The 18,720-nt window shown below is 37.2% G+C and overlaps 1 protein-coding gene across 1 annotated transcript in view; it reads left to right on the top strand.

Annotated features, from left to right (window-relative positions):
- Positions 1 to 18,720, top strand: part of LOC134354026 (histone acetyltransferase p300-like) — a 93,415-nt gene that overhangs the window by 38,573 nt on the left and 36,122 nt on the right. Inside the window, exons 4-14 of the mRNA XM_063062698.1 lie at positions 1,458 to 1,713; positions 2,148 to 2,261; positions 2,685 to 2,927; positions 3,754 to 3,862; positions 4,625 to 4,762; positions 7,060 to 7,177; positions 8,977 to 9,151; positions 10,691 to 10,768; positions 12,041 to 12,153; positions 14,374 to 14,532; positions 17,936 to 18,376. Coding sequence (XP_062918768.1) covers positions 1,458 to 1,713; positions 2,148 to 2,261; positions 2,685 to 2,927; positions 3,754 to 3,862; positions 4,625 to 4,762; positions 7,060 to 7,177; positions 8,977 to 9,151; positions 10,691 to 10,768; positions 12,041 to 12,153; positions 14,374 to 14,532; positions 17,936 to 18,376 — 1,944 coding nt within the window. The remainder of the gene's footprint in view (positions 1 to 1,457; positions 1,714 to 2,147; positions 2,262 to 2,684; positions 2,928 to 3,753; positions 3,863 to 4,624; positions 4,763 to 7,059; positions 7,178 to 8,976; positions 9,152 to 10,690; positions 10,769 to 12,040; positions 12,154 to 14,373; positions 14,533 to 17,935; positions 18,377 to 18,720) is intronic.

The following is an 18,720-nucleotide window of genomic DNA, read 5'->3' as shown; positions in this document are numbered from 1 at the left end:
CTAAAAGCTGTTTTGTCTTTTTTATATTACTTGAACAAACATTGCTCTCAATGTTTTCTCTAAATTTGTCATTTGGTTTTTAATAAAATTCCACAATTTTCTGGCCTATTGCTAATCTTTACAATATTGTATACCCCTTTTGTTAAAAATTACCTGGCATCCTTACATTTGTTTCTTAGCCATAGGTACTGTCTTTCTTGTACAGCCTGCTTTTCTCACTGGAATGTACCTATGCAAAAAATTTAAGAAATGCCTCCGTAAATGTCTGTCATTATTGATCTAGTATTTTACTCTTTAATCTTTTTTTTTTGGTCCACTTTAGCAAAGTCTTGCTCATACTGGTGTAATTTCCTTTCGATGTTTTGGACACTTGTATCAGAGCTAAATTTCTTGTTCTGAAGCTGAAGTTAATATTCTGCCATGCTGTAATCATTTATTGTGCGATCATTAGTCGATACTTCAAAATTAATCATTTTTGTATACTGCTTTGACATCCACCACCCAAGATGTGTACTGTATTCAGAACAACACCACCTAATAATAAAACTCATGTTCTGTACTGTCAGGGAGGGCACAGGCATGGTTCATGAAAGTGCTATCAACATGTTCACCTCCTCTCTCTCTCCACCTTGAGTTAGAAGTATTGCTGGATCTAAATGAAGGGGTTTTCTATTAAGTAACTACTGGCTTATCTTATTACAGCAGTTCAAGAAGGTGGGACGTCATTGCCACCTCCACCTCAAAGAAAATTAAGAATAGACAGTGATTACAGTTTTGTTGGGTAGTCAAGCATCTGATAAATGAGATGAACACAAAACCATCAGACCAGTTGGTGGTGTTTTGATCAAAAAGCCTGTTGAGAGAACTTCACCTGTTTGTATACAAGAACATCGTTATGACTGAAAAAGGATGACCATTTCAAAAGAGAAGGGTGTTGAATGGAATTGCTGTCTAAACATCACTGTTAAATAGGATTGTGAAGAAACTTGTACCACTGAACCCTAAACAAATTGATAGAATTGATACTTAAGTTTGCATGCTATTATGTGTTGAATTGATTTTGCTAGTTAACATTAAATCTGTGATAGATCTTCTTTTTGTTTTATCATGAGTTAGTCTTACTCAGGAGATTTGTGTACCCGATCTTGACTAGCGCCTGTCTAAAGGGAGTTGCATTGTTGTAATTCTGGATAACTGAGATTCCAGTTGTCCGTTAATGTGAATTCAAAAGATTCCAAGACTACTTAATATGACAGGATTTTTTTATCATAGATATTATTGAATTGTTAAATATAGATTACTTGATTGGAATTTCATTGTAGCTTGTGAGATCTTGTAGTGTGCAAATTGGTTGTCACATTCTGTTTAACAATTTTGACTACTTCTAAAGGTGCTGTTTTGGATTGAAATTCTGATGTTAAAGTGCTACATTAATTAATAAAGTTCTCTTTTTGAAGCCACAGCAACCTTCTCCAGTGCAACAAGGAGGAATGGGGCAACCTCCAGGGCAGGGGATGGGTTCTGCACCTACAGCAGATCCAGAGAAACGAAAACTCATCCAGCAACAGCTGGTTCTGCTCCTACATGCACACAAATGCCAGCGTCGGGAACAAGCAAACGGTGAGGTACGGCCCTGCAACTTGCCTCATTGCCGAACTATGAAGAATGTCCTCAATCACATGACGCACTGTCAGGCTGGCAAATCTTGTCAGGGTGAGTATGGACTCAACTGGTAATGTAACACAGTTAGGAGCTTGTCTGCTATTTTGGTTGTGCAGAGATTTTTGTACTGTTTCAGATTATTTAGCATAGTCCTGGATTTTCTCCTGTTTTTTGTTGTACTGTTTATATTCCTCCAAAATGTACCTCAACTCTTTGTACATTCGCTTCCATTGGGCACATGATGATGCTGAATGCTCATCTAAATCACCAGGTCAGACTTATGAAGAACCTGTTTCTATTGCAGTTGACCTGTGATTACATCCTGTTAATACCACCTGCTGTAGCAAAGAATGGAATTTCTGTGGTGATTTAGTTGAGGTATCAGAGTTTGGAACTCTTGTTTTAAATTTCTTTGAATGTGGAGTTCTGATTGTTTGACGTTTTTGTCTGCCCTAATTGTTTCATTTGTTGCTGATCATTTCCAGTTGCACACTGTGCGTCCTCACGTCAGATCATCTCCCATTGGAAGAACTGCACAAGGCACGACTGTCCTGTTTGTCTCCCTCTGAAAAACGCTGGGGACAAACGCAACCAGCAATGTGAGTACTGCTTTGAAAGTCTAAAAAACCATGGCACAAAAGATCCACAGTATTAAAATTCTTTATAATCTTGGCTTCCTGACTTCATTTGATTCACTCAGACTTATGTTAAACTTGCAGTATGGACTATAAGTAGGTGATTTAGGAATTTCCTTTATAATTATGACCTCTCATCAGAGCTCCAAAAAAGGCGATAAAGCAAGTTTTAAGATATAATTGTGTCATCAAGGTAAAACTGAATGAATCAAAGCAAGACTTTAGGTTGTCCACAGAAAATGAAGTAGCTCAAAATTACATGCAGCAATGCTTAGATAACATATGCAGTAACTTTGGATAATGGCAGGAACTTGAGCCTGTTATAGCAAAAGATGTGTTATCCACATAAACTAAATTATAAATTCAACTTCTTTTCATTTTCCACAGCATTGTTAGCTGGTGCAGCAGTAGGATTAGGAAATTCATTGGGGTCAGTAGGGGTTGGACAACCAACCACGCCAAGTATAAACACTACCAGTCAGATCGACCCAAGCTCTATAGAGCGAGCCTACGCAGCGCTTGGACTCACGTATCAGGGTAATCAGATGCAGCCTCAACCTGCGATGCAGAACCAGCAATCGTCTCAGCCTTCACAGGGGCACCAACCTATACGGCCTATGAATGCTATGGGTAGGTACAAACAAGCTGCGTTCAAAGCAGTACCAGTTGTTAAAGATTTGTCCCCAGGTTGTCACTGTGCAATCCATGAAATATTCACATTCCATTTTATAGATGCCTAGTGAAATAATCATTAAATATTGATAATTTATGTATTAAAAAAGGAATTATTTTTCTCAAATACGAGGAAATCTGCAGATGCTGGAATTTTTCTCAGATTGTATCAAAATATACTAGAGCTCAGTTTCTGCTCAGAATTAACTAATGTCTTCGAATAACTTATTTTCCCATTGTGATGTAAATACTGGACAGTATGGTGGCAGTGTATTGAAGCTTTTTAAGTTTAAAATTATCCAATCTAATCACAGAAAGTGTTATTCTGGTTGGTAGTGGCAATTAATAATAAGCAATTTTTATATAGATACACAGACACACTAAATTTTAGCTGAAAAACAACTGCGTAGGACCAGAGTATCTAGGACCTTGGTAGAGAGATGTAGATGGAGGGGTTGGCTGAGGGCATCATTGCTTGTATTTTGCTAATATGCTCTAGATATTTGACATTTTCAACATAATTGTGATTCTTGTTTGAAAAATCAACCCATTTTACTTGTGGGATAAAATTGCAGCAACAAGCATAATTTTAAAAAGATATTAAATTTGTAGCTGGAAATGAAAGTAAACAGAATCATAATGGCATATTTCAACAAGTCTTTGCAGGGTAATTTGTTGATGCATTATTAGCCTATGATAAGAAAATATCCATCTGAACCAACCAGATAGTCATCAGATAAAATGTTCTAGAATTCTTCAGGTGTCTTCTGTATGTATTTTGTAGGTACCAATCAGATGGGTGTAAATGGAAATAATGTGGGTGTGCAGGCCTCCACTCAGCAATCCAGCTTACTGCATGATGCTATGTTGCTGCCATCCATGACTCCATCAAAGTAAGTCTGAAGATTCATTTTCCGTCTCTGTTGGATTCTGATGTTTTTAATCCAAAATTTTTTAGTCAGGAAAGAGACACAAAACTTGTTGCTTCACAATCATTTTGTTAAGATGTTAATAGAGAAAAAGAAAATTGGAAAATGGGCAGTAACAGGAACAGAAGGCGGAACAAAGACTAAGAGATGGCATTGCCTCATGGTCAGCTCTTTTAAACACATACATAAGAAACATTCCATTCAGATTTGCAGATAAGAGTCAGCCAACGAGATACACCTTATTCCAATAATGCAGCACCAGGGAAGCTTCCTGAGCTTTCCAGAATTATACAAATGTAACCACTAGGGGACACACTGAGCAACTATATATACATACTGTAGCCATTAGGAAACATGCATGTTTGTGTAAGTAATTATATAAAATACAAGCAGATAATTGTTAAACTGCAAAGAAAATAACAATTAAATAGTCTAATCCAGCATGTACTGTTTCATATATTTTCACTACATATCTTTCAGTGTGAACATGTAAAATCCATTTTGATTGCCAGTGTTGACTTTGTAGCTAGGAGATTCATTACCTTTTATAAGTTCTGTTGTCAAATCTATCCTGTGCGGCTGAACTGCGGAATTAAGTATTATTTGTATGCTCGTTCATTGCTGTACCCTGAATGTACAGAATGATTTGAAGTCTGTATAGGGGAGATGTTAAAATGTGCTTTTCTTTTCTACTGTATAACAGATGTCAATTTTTGATTTTTTTAGCCAAATGTTAAGCGATGGCACAGGTGTTAGCAATCTAAATGCGGTGCCAACAGCAACACCCCCTTCAAGTACTGGCATTCGGAAATCATGGCATGAAGATGTCACTCAGGACCTACGCAATCATCTTGTGCACAAATTGTAAGTAAGGTTATAATTTATTCATGATAGTCAAATGTTAATTGCCTTGGCAATCACATTAAATGACTGTACATGTGAATAATACTTAAAACATGCAAACTACTTTTCTCAACATCCTTGTAATCTTGGCTGCTCCTTCATATTTGTAACTGTCCTTTTCTGTTGACAATTGTTTTAATTCTAGTACAACATTTGTCTTATTTTCCAAGGCTACGTAATAATATTGGGCTAGATTTTGCAGTACGCAGCAAGCTTGTGTTTAGTTTTATACAAATGTAACTGAAGTAATCCTCTCAGCAGGAATGGAGAAAACTATAGGGGGTTATTCACAATAATGTTCTGTGTGTCAAAGGCTTTGGGATATAATTGATACATTGAGAGGTGTAGTCTAAACTAGCCTTAATTATAAAAGGACTGACAGGCCAATCTTAATATGGATAGTTAAGGGTGCAATGTTTTATATGTTTCAGAAGCATTAAAATCTATTTTTAAAAATTAACTTTAAAATATTTAACACTGAAGAAACTTTGGGTTTTTTTTTACCAAGAATAAGAATAATTAGAGTTTCTTGAGGCTATTTTCTTCTACTCAAATCAAATAAGGAAGCATTTCCAGCACTGCCTCTGATCAGCACAGGATCTGTTGCATGCATTCCCACTCCATCTGATGTAGCCCACTGCAGCTTTTCACTTCCTCAATATATTCTGGATTTGCTGCACCGTACTGTCCCCAGTGATGTCCCAAAAATTGCTGCCAATTATGTGCAGTTGTGACTCATGGTACAGCAAAATCTAGTCCTCCTTATAATAATAAAATCTTATTTTAGATTGCTATAGATGAGCAGGGGATGGGATATAAGCAATTAGAAATGTAGTAAATGAATAAATCATTGAACTTTTGGAAGATGTAATAAATTGGATAGGTAACAGATTAAAGTAGAAACACGTTTTTTGAATAAGAGCGATAAGCCAAGTAAATGAGAAGTATAGTTTTAAAATGGAATTCAGAACAACAACCTGGCATGTATGTGTATGTCTGTTTCAAATTGTAACGTCTTTTTAAGATCTTTAGTTTTGTCAATGGAAGCTGAGAGAGGAAAGTACATAAAGTTAATCATGCTCTAGGAAGGATCTCAAGCCCTAAAAAAGGCTGATAAAGAAGCCTACACGAATCATAGCTGTCTAAGAATCTCCAGTTTTGTGAAAACTGAAGAAGCTAAATGTTTTTCTTTGATTAGAGAAGCATTAAAGAAGTTTTGATAAAGACATTCAAATTCACAGATGGTATTAATAGAGTGAGGAGGAACAACTGCTTCTATAGTCAGATGAAGCAGTAACCAGAAGTTACCAATATAAGATTCTCGGCCAAAGAACCAGGTGCAATGTGAAGAAAAATGACATTTCCACAGTGCAAAAGTCTGAAAAGATGATAGTAGCAGATTTATTAACAATTTTCAGAAGGAAACTGTTGGATGAATATTGGAAAGGGGAAAGGTTTACAAAGCTATGGGGGGGGGGGGAAGCAGCAAGAAGGAACTGATGGGATCCGGAAGAGGCAAAATTGCTTCAATGTATAGCTTAACTGTAGAGGGCAATAAATGTATAGAATAATGGAAAGCTTTTCAGTAACTAAGTTCCCTTGAAATACCCCTGTTGTGGGATATTTGATACTGCGGACATTTGACACCACACCACCAGGTTCAGGAACAATTATTATTCTTTAACTATCAGGCTCCTGAACCAGCATGGTCAACTTCTCTCACCTCAACACCAAACTGATTTCACAATCTAAAAACTCAACTTTCAAAGACTGTACAACTCATGTTCTCAGCATTTATTTGTTTATAGTTTGAGTTTCTTTGCATTTGTACAGTTTGTCTTTAGCACATTGTGTTTGTCAGCCTTTGTAGTTTTTCAATGATTCTATTGTATTTCTTTGTTCTACCATGAATGCCTGCAATAAAATGAATTTCAGGGTAGTATATGGTGACACATCTGCATTGATAATAGATTTACTTTGAATAGAACATGGCTACCTCATTGTGCTTTGTTTTATTGTTCTAAATACATTGTTAATAATGTTTTCTGCATGCAAAATAAGTATGTTCTGTGTGCAGTGCAGTGTCACATGCTAAATTTGTGACTGAATTAAATTTGAAGGTGGCTAAATTGACAATTATGGATTTTTAAGGAAACTGCCATTTAAATTAAAGTTTAATGCTGCCTGTTTCAAGTTCACTTCAAAAAATTTTGCCTAGTTTGCACCTAAGTTTTAAATCATTACTTCATTTAATGCAGAGTTCAAGCCATATTCCCAACACCTGATCCAGCAGCGTTAAAAGACAGGCGAATGGAAAACCTGGTGGCTTATGCAAGAAAAGTCGAAGGTGACATGTATGAGTCTGCCAACAGCAGGGTAAGTCATAATTTATTATTTTTCTAGGGGTAATAAGTGTAATAGTTTCAACTTGTTATAGTGGAAAACCTGGGATTGTTTCTTTCTGGTCTATTATGTTAAATGTGCAAGCATGTATGTTGTGAACTATTTGAAAAATGAATTGCACAGAATACTAATTATAGATTAAATGATATAGAACTGTTAAGTGAATAGTACCCGTTACAACCATTCTGTACTTTTATCAAAAATAGGTATATTTAAATAACTAATAAGAATGCGAATAGGCCAATTAGCTCTTTGAGCCTATACAAGCATTCATTGAGGTCATGGCTAGTCTATCTCTATAGCTCTGCCTTTTCTCCATATCCCTTAAATCTTGGTTTGGAAAAAAAGAAGTCCTCAGCCAATATTTAAAATCAGCGATTAACCTAATGTCCATAGAGAAGTGTGGAAGAGTTCAAAACAACAACCATCCTTCAAAAATAGGCTATTTATCGGCAATTTATGGAAGTCTCTCTGCCTCTGCCCGCCTCCAAGGTAATAGTGCTGTCAGACTAATGGATTCTCTTAATACTGATAAAACTTTGATTAAGTCAATCTTCCTCAAATTCAAAGAATTTTGACCCTAATTTGCAAGCTCTCTTCACTGTGGTAAATCTATCCTACGTTCTCTCTAAGAGCAATTTATCCATCTGGAGGTGAGGTACATGAGCTGACTGTCAACACTCTGGATGTGTTTTTGTATGACATTTACAATCAGTGGCCAATTTATTAAGTATCTCCAGCCACAGAAATGCTCCTCACCGGGTGTTCTTTTTTCTTGTTTTTCATGCCATTCTCTGTAAAACATTCCATGTGAAAACTCCAGAAGATCAGTTTCTGAGATACTCAAACTACCCTATCTGGCACCTACAATCATTTCACAATCAAAGTCACTTGGATAACATTTCTTCCCCATTCTGATGTTTTGTCTAAACAGCAGTTTATGTTCAGAAGGTTGTAAACTCAGCCAGTTCCAACATGGGCACTAGCCTTCCCAGCATTGAGGACACCTTCAAAAGGCAATGTCTCAAAAGGGCAGTATCCATCATTAAGGACCCCCATCACCTAGGTCCACTCCTCATTACTACCATCAAGGAGGAGGTACAAGATCCTGAAGACAAGCTCATTTCAGAAATAGCCTCTTCCCCTCTGCCATGAGATTTCTCGATGTACACTACCTCATTTTGTTTTTCCTCTTTGTGCACTACAGATTTAAGTTTGTGTACATATTTTGTAATGTGATTTATAGTCTTTTATTAATATGTATTGCTGCTGCAAAATAACAACTTTTAAGACATATACCTGATTCTGATTCAACTGTACCTCTTGACCATGTCTGCATGCTTTTATGCATTGAGATGCTGCCACATCATTGGCTGATTAGATATTTGCATTACAAGCATGTGTACCTAATGAAGTGGCCACTGAGTGTATAGGCCAGCATTTCATTAGTGTCATTACTTCAACCATGTAAAAGGATGCAATACTCTGGTCAAACAAGCTAATAGCAATTCTATGGTCATATTTTCTTTACAGAGTTAGAATGCATGGGGCTATTATAACAGCTTGTGAATGAAAAGGAAACATTGCCACTTTTGCATTAGGTTCAAATGTACACTGGTAGCAGGCAAGGAAGCCACTAATTTGTACTGCTCTCTTTTGGAACCTCTAGGTTCATTCCTTTCTCTGATCTTGCTGCTTTTTTGTTTGTAATAATCAGAGTTTCTTGACATCCTTGTATTAAAATAAAAACAAATTTATCTTTGTAAATTCAGGCTGAGTACTATCATCTGCTGGCTGAGAAGATCTACAAGATTCAGAAAGAACTTGAAGAAAAGCGCCGCACTAGGTTACAGAAACAGGGTGTGATGCCAAACCAAAGTGGTCTGTTATCTACAGGAGGAGCCCAGCCCCCTAGCATGACACAGTTGCAGAGTGGACTCCCTCCAAGTAAGAAGCCAGAGTTTTACACACTTCCATAACATTTCTTGAAATGTGAATTCATTAATGGAACTTCAGTTCATTTACATTAAGCAAATTGTTGAAGGACTGGATTTTTTTCCATTTTTATAGTGCTGTAACTTGGCCATTATGTAAAAAAAAATACACTTTTTTGGCTAATTATTAAACATGACCATAATTTTCAGTTATTGGGCATGTCATTGAAGTGACTTGCTCATTTTAATTCACATAACTCAAATCAGTTTATTAACAAAATAAGTTTGTCTTCTTGAAAGCATTAAACAGAATGCAATTGATAATTCAGTGTACTTATGAATAATTTTTGGACATTAGCTTCATTAGCTGGTGTCTGATGAAGCTGGTTAAAGAGCATGTTCATTATAATAGCCTAGATTAATAAAGGAAACCATTGTTAGGTGACCCCTGCTATAAAGTTGTTTCAGTTCCAGATAAGAGCTGGACATTGTGTTCATGCACTTAGTCCACAGCAGTATTCAGCTTGGGACTTGGGACTTAAGTGTTCAATGCTACTGTATTTTATTAACAACTCAAAGAAGGTATTTGGTGTAAAAGTAGGAAAAGTGCTGGTGTCGTTCCTGTTGATCAGCATCTTTAAAGAGAAAAGGTACATATAGCATTTAGTGTCTGGCCCTTAAGTCAGAAAAGGGGTCAAAATATGAAAACGCCTTGAATTTAGCAACTTGGTGACACATTCTTATTATTGTACTCATTCACAGCTGTGCATGACAAAATTTAAAATTATCTCAAGATTCATGTATAACTTTTATTAACAGTTATAATAAACTTATAACTTTGCACCTGGTCTTGGGAATTGTACTCTTAATTGCAGTATTTTTAATGACTAATGGAAGTTGAAGGTCATAATTGCATTGGATTAGAGAAGACATTGAGCGGGCTAGTGAGTGTGTGTTTTTCTTGAGTGCGGATGTTGCATCCTCTTCTGAAAGTGATAACCTATTCGTTTTTTCTCAGTTTAGAATGCATTGTGCATATGCACATTTTCAAATTAAAGCTGGATACCTCTCTCCGTATCTTCTGCAGAGGAAGAAGGGCTCTTAAGTGAGCCATTACAAAACAAAAGAATGAGCATTGTTACTCCTTAGCAGTGCTATTGGGGTTATGTACGTAGTGTTCCTGCTTGGAAGATGACTGTCACTAGAAGGAGAAACCAGCCATGGATGTCAGATAATGCATCTCCACAGACAATGTTTAAAAACCTGTTGTGTATTCTTACTTTCTACATATTTGTACACTTTTAATATACTTATAAAGATTGAAGCTGTTAATATTGTGTGAAAATACACTTGATTTAGAGGTCTTCATATATACAGTACCCAGAATTATTATAAACACAAATAGTGAAAAAAAACAAAAGAAAAAATTAACATACCTGGCAATAGTGTATTGCTACCCTCCCCTGCTCACTTGGTAGGTAAAGTATCTTGTTTTTGCATTGTTCTGACATTTTACTGCATTTAGTTTACACCTGATCCTGTTGCATTTCAGATGGACCACTTTCTGACCCAACCCTTATGCGGCCAAATGTGCCAAGTCAGATCATGAACCGGATGCAGACCCCAAGTGGTAAAACAAAACTTTTCAAAATGCATTTCATGTGTAGAATTGTGATTGGTCTATTGAATTATGCTGTACATTTTTAAAAATTATCACATCTTGTTTTCAAAGTCTTCAGTCTCTCTGCAATAATGTATTTATGATTACATTGATTTGTACAGTTTGGTCATAAATATGTCTTTTGTAGTTTCTCATTTATGTGGTTAAAAGATAATTGCCTTATTTACAACAGCGTGCAGATAGGTAGTCTGATTTTTGAATGAATTAAGGAGTTACCAGTGATAGCTTTACCATTTTAACTACAGTTCTTAAGATGTTTCATTGGCATTTATCTTCAGTGTGCTGTAATTATTTGTGCAATGGTTGTATCAGAGTTATTTGGGGTTCAGCACAATAGATTAAAGGAAATAACCATCTAATGTTGAAGAGGCTATATGTCGGTGAATAAAAGAAGTACACATTCTAAACTGAGGCTCTACAAAGGACTTAAAAATGTCTATGTACTGTACGTTGCACTGATCTACTGATATTTTAAGCCTCTATAGTAGCATTTTTCTACATTAATACAATTTTTCCATTAATTTATATGGAGATTCAGCTGAAATACTTGCATGTTAATATATAATAAGGCTACATTGAAGTTCAGTATCTACTTTAGTACTTGTCTTGGGGTTTACAGTATTCACTACCAGTTCTACTTTGGCCTGTGGTAGCACTGTTATGTGGATTCACTTGCTAACCAACGTAGTTAGGTGGTGAGTTCAGTTCTTGAGGCATTACTAAAGGTGTTACTGGCAAACCGGATGTTTTCTTGACATTTTCTGAAACAAGTTGTATATTACCAAATTTAATTGGATTCATTTTCATAATTTTGTACTCCTGGATCTCCTGAATTGTTAGATAAATTACATTAATACAGATTTCCTAGAGTTTGTGTTTGAAACGTTCGCTGAAGTAAAATACTGAAGGTTGCTGGTTGGTAATGACGGTAGAAGAATTTTGATCCCGTTATTTTCATTACTTTTAATGAAGGTATTAAAATGCAAGATTCTGCCGTTATATATAACCATATAAAATTGTGTAAAGAGGCTTTTGTTAAATTTGTGGAAAATTGGGGCACAAGAATCTCCCAGCAGGTTTGAGATGACAATTTTGAAGCTAATGTTTCTGCTGGCTACTTAAAATTCTGTCTATTTTCAATTTCTTTGGTGTTGGTCTGAATAATGTTTAATTTTTCTTTAATTTTAAAATGTGCATGTTTTGTTACTGTGTTCAATCCAGGAATGAATCAATTTCCACCAATGAGCAGTATGCAGATGGGTGGTCTGGGACAACGCTTAAATCCTCCATTACCCCATCCAGGACAGATGACGCAAACAGGACCCATGAATCAGGTTTGGTTTGAATTTTTCCTGCCATAATTGTCTTTAAAGCTTCTCCATTTCACAAGTGTCGGTAAATTTATGGCGGTTTTTAGAAGCAAAACTAAGGATTGTTATTATTAAATGATGCATATTCAGTACTAGATTATTATTTATTTGGCCCTCAACAGTTTTAATCCAAGCCTAGTTTAGCTTATGAATGAATATAGGGCTTACATTATGCCAAGTTGCATTCAAAGCAGATTAAATGAACATCAAAACGTAGTTGTTGTATGGTAAAACTCGTTATGATACCATGAATAAAGTTTTCGCTGTATGTTAATCTCAGTGAAGGAATAAAAGGCAACCCACTTAAAAATGGCAGTCCATCTTGAAACTAGTTGCTACCAAGCATAGTAAAGCATTGAATGGAATGCTTTTAAATGCATTAAAAGCTTTTACAAACCAACAGAAGATAACTAAAAAGCAATAAGGAGCGAAAAGGTGAAATATGGGGGTAAGGTTGCCAATGATATAAAAGAGAATACCACGTGTTTTTTTCAGACTTATAAAGAGTAAAATAGAGGCAAGAGTGGATATTGTACAGCTGAAAAGTGAAACAGGATAGGTTGTAATGGACGATAAAAGAAATAGTGGACGAACTGAATAAGTATTTTGCATTAGGCTTCACTGTGGAAGATACCAAGAGTATGCCTGAAATTTAAGCATGTCGATGGGGGGAGGGGTGCAGAAGAGTGTATTTAATATTTCTAAGGAGAAGGTACTTGGGAAGCTAAAAAGTCTGAAGATAGATAGTCACCTGGACCAGCTGAAGAGATTGTGAAGGCATTAGAAATGATCTTTCAAGAATCAGTACATTCTGTAATGGTTCTGAAGGACTTGAAAGTTGCAAGTGCCACTCCAATCTACAAGAAAGGAAGGAGGCAAAATACAGGAAGTTTATAGACCTGTTGGCTGGTGGTTTGCAAAGTGTTAGAATCCATTATTGAAGGTGAGATTTCAGGATACTTGGGGTGCATGATAAAATAGACTGAAGTCAGTACGGTTTCCTGAAGAGGAAATCTTGCCTGACAAATCTGTTAGAATTCTTTGAGGAAATAACAGGCAGGAGAGACAAGAGAGGGTCAGTGGATGTTGGTTATCTGCATTTTCAGAAGATGGTGCTGTCCATGAGGCTGCTAAATGAGATGATAACCCTTGTTATTACAGGAAAGATACCAGCATGGGTAGAGGATTGGGTGTCTTGCAGGAGGTAAAGAGTAGGAACAAAATGAGCTTATCTGATTTTCTACCAGTGACTAGTGATTTTCTACAGGGTTCTGTGTTAGGACTAATTTTTTCACCTTGTATGTCAGTGTTCTGGATGATGGAATTGATGGCTTTGTGGTTGATACAAAGCCAGGTGGAGGAGTAGTGCTGGGGAAGCAGGGAGTCTGCAGAAGGATTTGGACAGATTAGGAGAATGGGCAAAGAAGTGGCAGATGGATACTGTTTAGGAAAGTGTATAGTCATGCACTTTTGTAGAAAGTATAAAGGCATGGGCTATTTTCGAAACAAGCAGAATCGGAAATCAGAGGTGCAAAGGGAATTTGGAGTCCTGATGCAGGATTCCCTAAAGGATAATTTGTAGTTAAGAGTTGTTAGCATTCATTTCAAGAGGACTAGAGAGTATGAAAGCAAGGAATTAGTGCTGAGGCTTTATAAAGTATTGGTTAGACCACACTTACAGTATAAAAGAAGATTTGAACCCCTTGTTTAAGAAAGAATATGCAGGCATTGGAGAGGGTACCAAGAAGGTTCATAAGAATTATCCCAGGAATGAAAGGGTTAATTTATGAGGAGTGTTTGGTTCCGAACCTGTGCTCAATGGAGCTTAGAAGAATAATGGGGATCTCATCTCAAAGGGGACCTATCAAATATTGAAAGGCATGGGTTGAGTGGTGGGTGAGGCAGGGGAGAGGATATTTCCTATAGTGAAGTCTAGGAATGGGGACACGGCCTCGGAGTATAAGGACATCCCTTTAGAACAGAGATGAGGAGGAATTTCTTCAGCCAGAATATGGTGAATCTGTGGAATTCATTACCGCAGTCAACTGTGGAGGCCGTGTCATTGGAAATATTTAAGGCAGAGGTTGATAGGTTCTTGATTAGTAAGGGTGTCAAAGGTTATAGGGAGAAGTTAGGAGAATGGGCTCCTATCGCTTACATCCACATGTTTTGTTTTGTGCACAGATGGGATTAACCACTTCCAGAATGGCACAGCCAATAGCTACACAGCATCCCAGCCAGAATCAATTTCTGACCCCAAATCAGTTTCCTGTATCTTCTCCTGGAATAAACTCTGGTAGTACCACCATGACACAAGCCAGCAACCAGCCAGTGATGTCTCCGGTATTAAATCTTGTACCTCCTTTGCATTCACAGTGGTTGGTTACTATTTTAGAACTGTATAGATATACTAAGCACTGTCTCAAGACTGTGCCACAGTCAAGATCTTAAATCTGATTAATATACTGGAAAATCTCTTGGTTAAATTATGTCAAATATTAATTCCAGGGCAGCCATGTGAAATGAATTATTTCACCATGTTTAAATCCATATCAAATGATGGTCATGTATTCAGTATTGTGCATAGGTTGGGTAAAGTACGGGGTTGTTTTTTTTTTCTCTCCAATCTCTACTTAATAGGCTTCAAGTCACCATGTTAATGTATTGCTTAATTACATTTAAATTATTGTCATCGTTAAGCCAGTAGAAAAATGTCAGGAAAGGAGTTTCAACTGTTCCTCTCATCTTCACCATTTCACAGTGACAGCGGGGGGAAATTGTGGGTAAAACCCATATCTCAGAACCAACCATTATGCTTTCATTAAATTTGCAGCCTTACCTGGTCCACATATAAGAGATGTAGAGATCCATGCTTTGAAGGGAAAAATACAGCAAAAGAACTGAAAAGAACAAAATAAGTAGACCACCTCCTAATTTAGAAATATGCAGCAGTTGAATCGTATGCCAGATTGCCCAGGTAAATGGCAGAGGAAAGGGAACAGCTAGTTATAACTGCTCCTGGGTGTTGCAGATTTTATCAGTTTAAGAGTGATAGAGCAGAAGTCCTTTGAGTCCAGTGTGTCCTTTCTGTGCTAATCTCATTTTCCAGCTTTGTCCATAGTCTTCTATTTAATATGTAAAGACTAAAATGTTAAGAGGACCTTGCTCATGGAGTGAAATTAAGATTTCATCCACCATCTGGATGAAGTAAAACACTTTATCAGGTGCCCCTTAAATGTCTGTCTTCTAAGGGGAGAGGTTTCTCACTGTCCATGCCCCTCAGAATTCTGTAATAGTCCAATCACATTCGTTTCCCCCACCCTTCCAGTTTTCGGGAAACAAACTGTCCAGTCTCTTTTTTGCTAAAATATTCCATCCCAAACAATTTCCAAGTGAATTTTCTCAGCTCTCTTTCTGTTGCAATCACATCCTTCCTGTGTGTTTTACTGTATACAGTAGTTGTTGCAAACTAAAGTTTTGTATGCCTGCGCCATAACCTTTTTGCTTTTTTATATTCCATGTACTGTATAGTGAAGTCAACTATCTTATGTATTATTGAAAAAGAGGAGGTATGAGATGCTTTAGTAGGCTTAAACATAGATTAATCCCCAGATCCTAGTGTGTTAATCCCAGCCTGCTTTGAGAAGTGTAGCAGGACATGACTAGGTTTCTGGTTTTTAAAAAAATTAAACCTTTCCTGGCCACTACTGCCTTCCAGAATCTTTGAATGTTCCTTAGCACTTCCTCTATTTCTATCATTCATTTGGTAGTTTCTTACCCTGTAGTCTTTCCAGATCCATCACCCCATATTAAATAGCATCCAAAATAACAGATTTAAATGCTTTCCTTCTGGCTTCTGATGTTCCCTTGGGATTAAATTCCATCTGCCATTGCTCTCCCCATTTTATCGAAATATCTATGTCATTATGTAGCCAAAGACCACCAATTTTTGTGACACGAGTCCCTACTTCAAAAAAAAAATCAGTGAAATTATTCCCATGGCCTTGTGTAAACAAAAACTAATGCTGACTATCCTTGATTAATGGCTGCCTCTCTGTGTTCTGATTAAAATGTTCAAAGGTTCGTTTGTTATTGAAGTATACAACTCTGAAATTCTTCTTCTCCAGGTAGCCATGAAACCAAGAACGAAAAAAAAAGGCAGTATAATCATCAGCCACCCCCCAAATTCCCCCTCCCCACATAAAAAGATGAACAAAATATTGAACAGGCACATCACTCCAATCCCTCCTCCCACACAAAAAATGAACAAATTCTGTGCTGCGGTCTATTTTTCAGTAATTATCTGGATACTGATATTAAGTCCACTAGCCTGTACTTATCTGACTTTTCCTTGTCTGCCTGTTAATTAAAAGTAAAACATTTATTATCATCCATCTTGCATCTCCCCTGTAGCCAGAAGGTTTGAAAATTTCTCAGACCCCCAGTGATTTCCTACCTCATATCACACAGCACACTGAGATCTACCTCATACCTCATCAGGCCTTGGGGATATATCCACCTTCAGTGACATCTAGTACCTCCTTTTCAATGGTAATTGTCCTGGAATTCCACCATCCCTTTCCTTAGAATTCAGGTGAACCCCAAGTTACAGGGGATTGTGCTTCTAGAATAAAGTCCATATCATAATTTTCTGCAATATTATCTGGGTGTGCATCAAGCATCACAAGTGAAAAAGAATTAATTTGGTTTTTATTTCCTTTATTCATATAAATTCTGTGAACAAATCTTATTTTGCATTTCAATTTTTTGGTTAAGGATTTGCACATTCTTTCAGGGCCAATTTCCCTTCACCAAACAATACAAGTGAGAAGTACTCGTGTAAGACTTCCTTTGACCCTCCAGCCCATTGCAAAGATTGTCACTTTGATCCCTCATTGAACATAACCTTTCCTTCTGTTACTTATTTGTCCCTATTTTTTCTATATTTACTATAGGGGCTTTCCTGTATTCAATTCTTTACACCGACCTTAAGTTTTAAATCTCTCAAGAGTCTTCTTAAACTAATTGTTAGTATATTTGTGGAGCATTATTTCAGATCCATCCGGTCCTTACATCTTGTGTCTTATGATTCAGGTGTCATTTTTTTCATAATTTCGTAATATTTTTGTGTTTTTTTTTCAATTTATAAAACTTCATCAACCACATTGGGATCATATGGGCCTTCTGACATGCTGAGTATCAGCCACTCATTTACATTAATTCCACATTAATCTCACCTTTTTCTCCCCACGTTCCCATCAATTCTCCTCCCTGACCCCAACTTCTACCACTCAACTACACACTAGGAAAAAATTACAGTAGTCATTTAACCTAGTAACCTACAGGTCTGGGATGGTGGGGGAAATGAGTCTACCTGGAGGAGATTCTATCTGCTCACAAGGAGAACATGCAAACTCCACAAAGGCAGCGCATGATCAGACTTGGTTTACTCGAGCTTTGAGGCAGTGGTTCAACTAGTCACACTACTGTGCCACCCTGATATTCTGTATTTTCTCTGATGTTGGTCTTGCATTTAACTTTATTTTTATATAGGCTTTCTACTTCATAAATTTGTAATTTATTCTACTTCTAGAAATGTTAAATCTAAAAGCTTTCACTTGCCAGCTGATGTTCTTTTTTATAGGAAATATCAGTTTTTGTATAATTCCATTGTAAATTTACTTAGTCCTGAGTTAATGAGTATATTTGGTTAATGTCTTCTGTTTTATGTGTTCTTACTCATTAGGCTCAGAACACCTCGTTACCTGTCAATAGTTCTGCTTCCATGCAACCAGGAGTCCAGAATACTCAGTTCAGCTGTCCACCACCTCTTTCTCAGCCTTCACTTCATCAGAATTCTCCATCCCCTGGACCAAGAAGTCTGACACCTACTCCTCACCAGACACCGCCTAGCATTCCCCCTCAACAGCGGCAGCAGACACCATCACCTAATTCGCAACCACCAACGATGCCTCCCCCTCCTCAAGTTCAGACACCTCCACAAACGCAGCTCCCCCCTCCTCCACCAGTCCCTCCACAATCCCAGGTAACAGCGGGGCAGAAGCAGCAGCAACGAGAGCGGGAACAGCAGCAACCTCCACCGCCCCCAGCAGCACAGCAACAGAATGCAACCCCATCAACACCCACACCGACTGCACCAATACAGCCCCAACATCCCAGTACTCCTGTGAGTATATTGTCATTGTGATTTAATGATTATGCAAACTTTCCTGGATGAATGTAAAGCTCTCTGTTCTACTGAAATATTTAGATATCGAATGTATTTTCTTCCATTTCTGTTAGCTGTCCTACCTTAGCACTTAACATCTTTTAAGTCACTCAGACAATTGACAAAATGACCTGACTCGGCAGATGTGAGGTGCTCAGCCGGGGAAACTCATATTAGCACTTACCTTCTCACCTATAACTTAAATCCAACTCAGTTGTGCAAAGTAACATTTCCCCTTTGATGCTGGTGATCTAATCATTGTGATTTTGCTAAATTATAGTTTACTTTACGTCACTCTTTCA

Source organism: Mobula hypostoma, chromosome 11, assembly GCF_963921235.1.
Source record: "Mobula hypostoma chromosome 11, sMobHyp1.1, whole genome shotgun sequence".
In the NCBI taxonomy this organism is placed as follows: Eukaryota; Metazoa; Chordata; class Chondrichthyes; order Myliobatiformes; family Myliobatidae; genus Mobula; species Mobula hypostoma.
The sequence above is the reverse complement of the archived record's forward strand: the minus strand, read 5'-3'. Positions and strand labels throughout refer to the sequence as shown.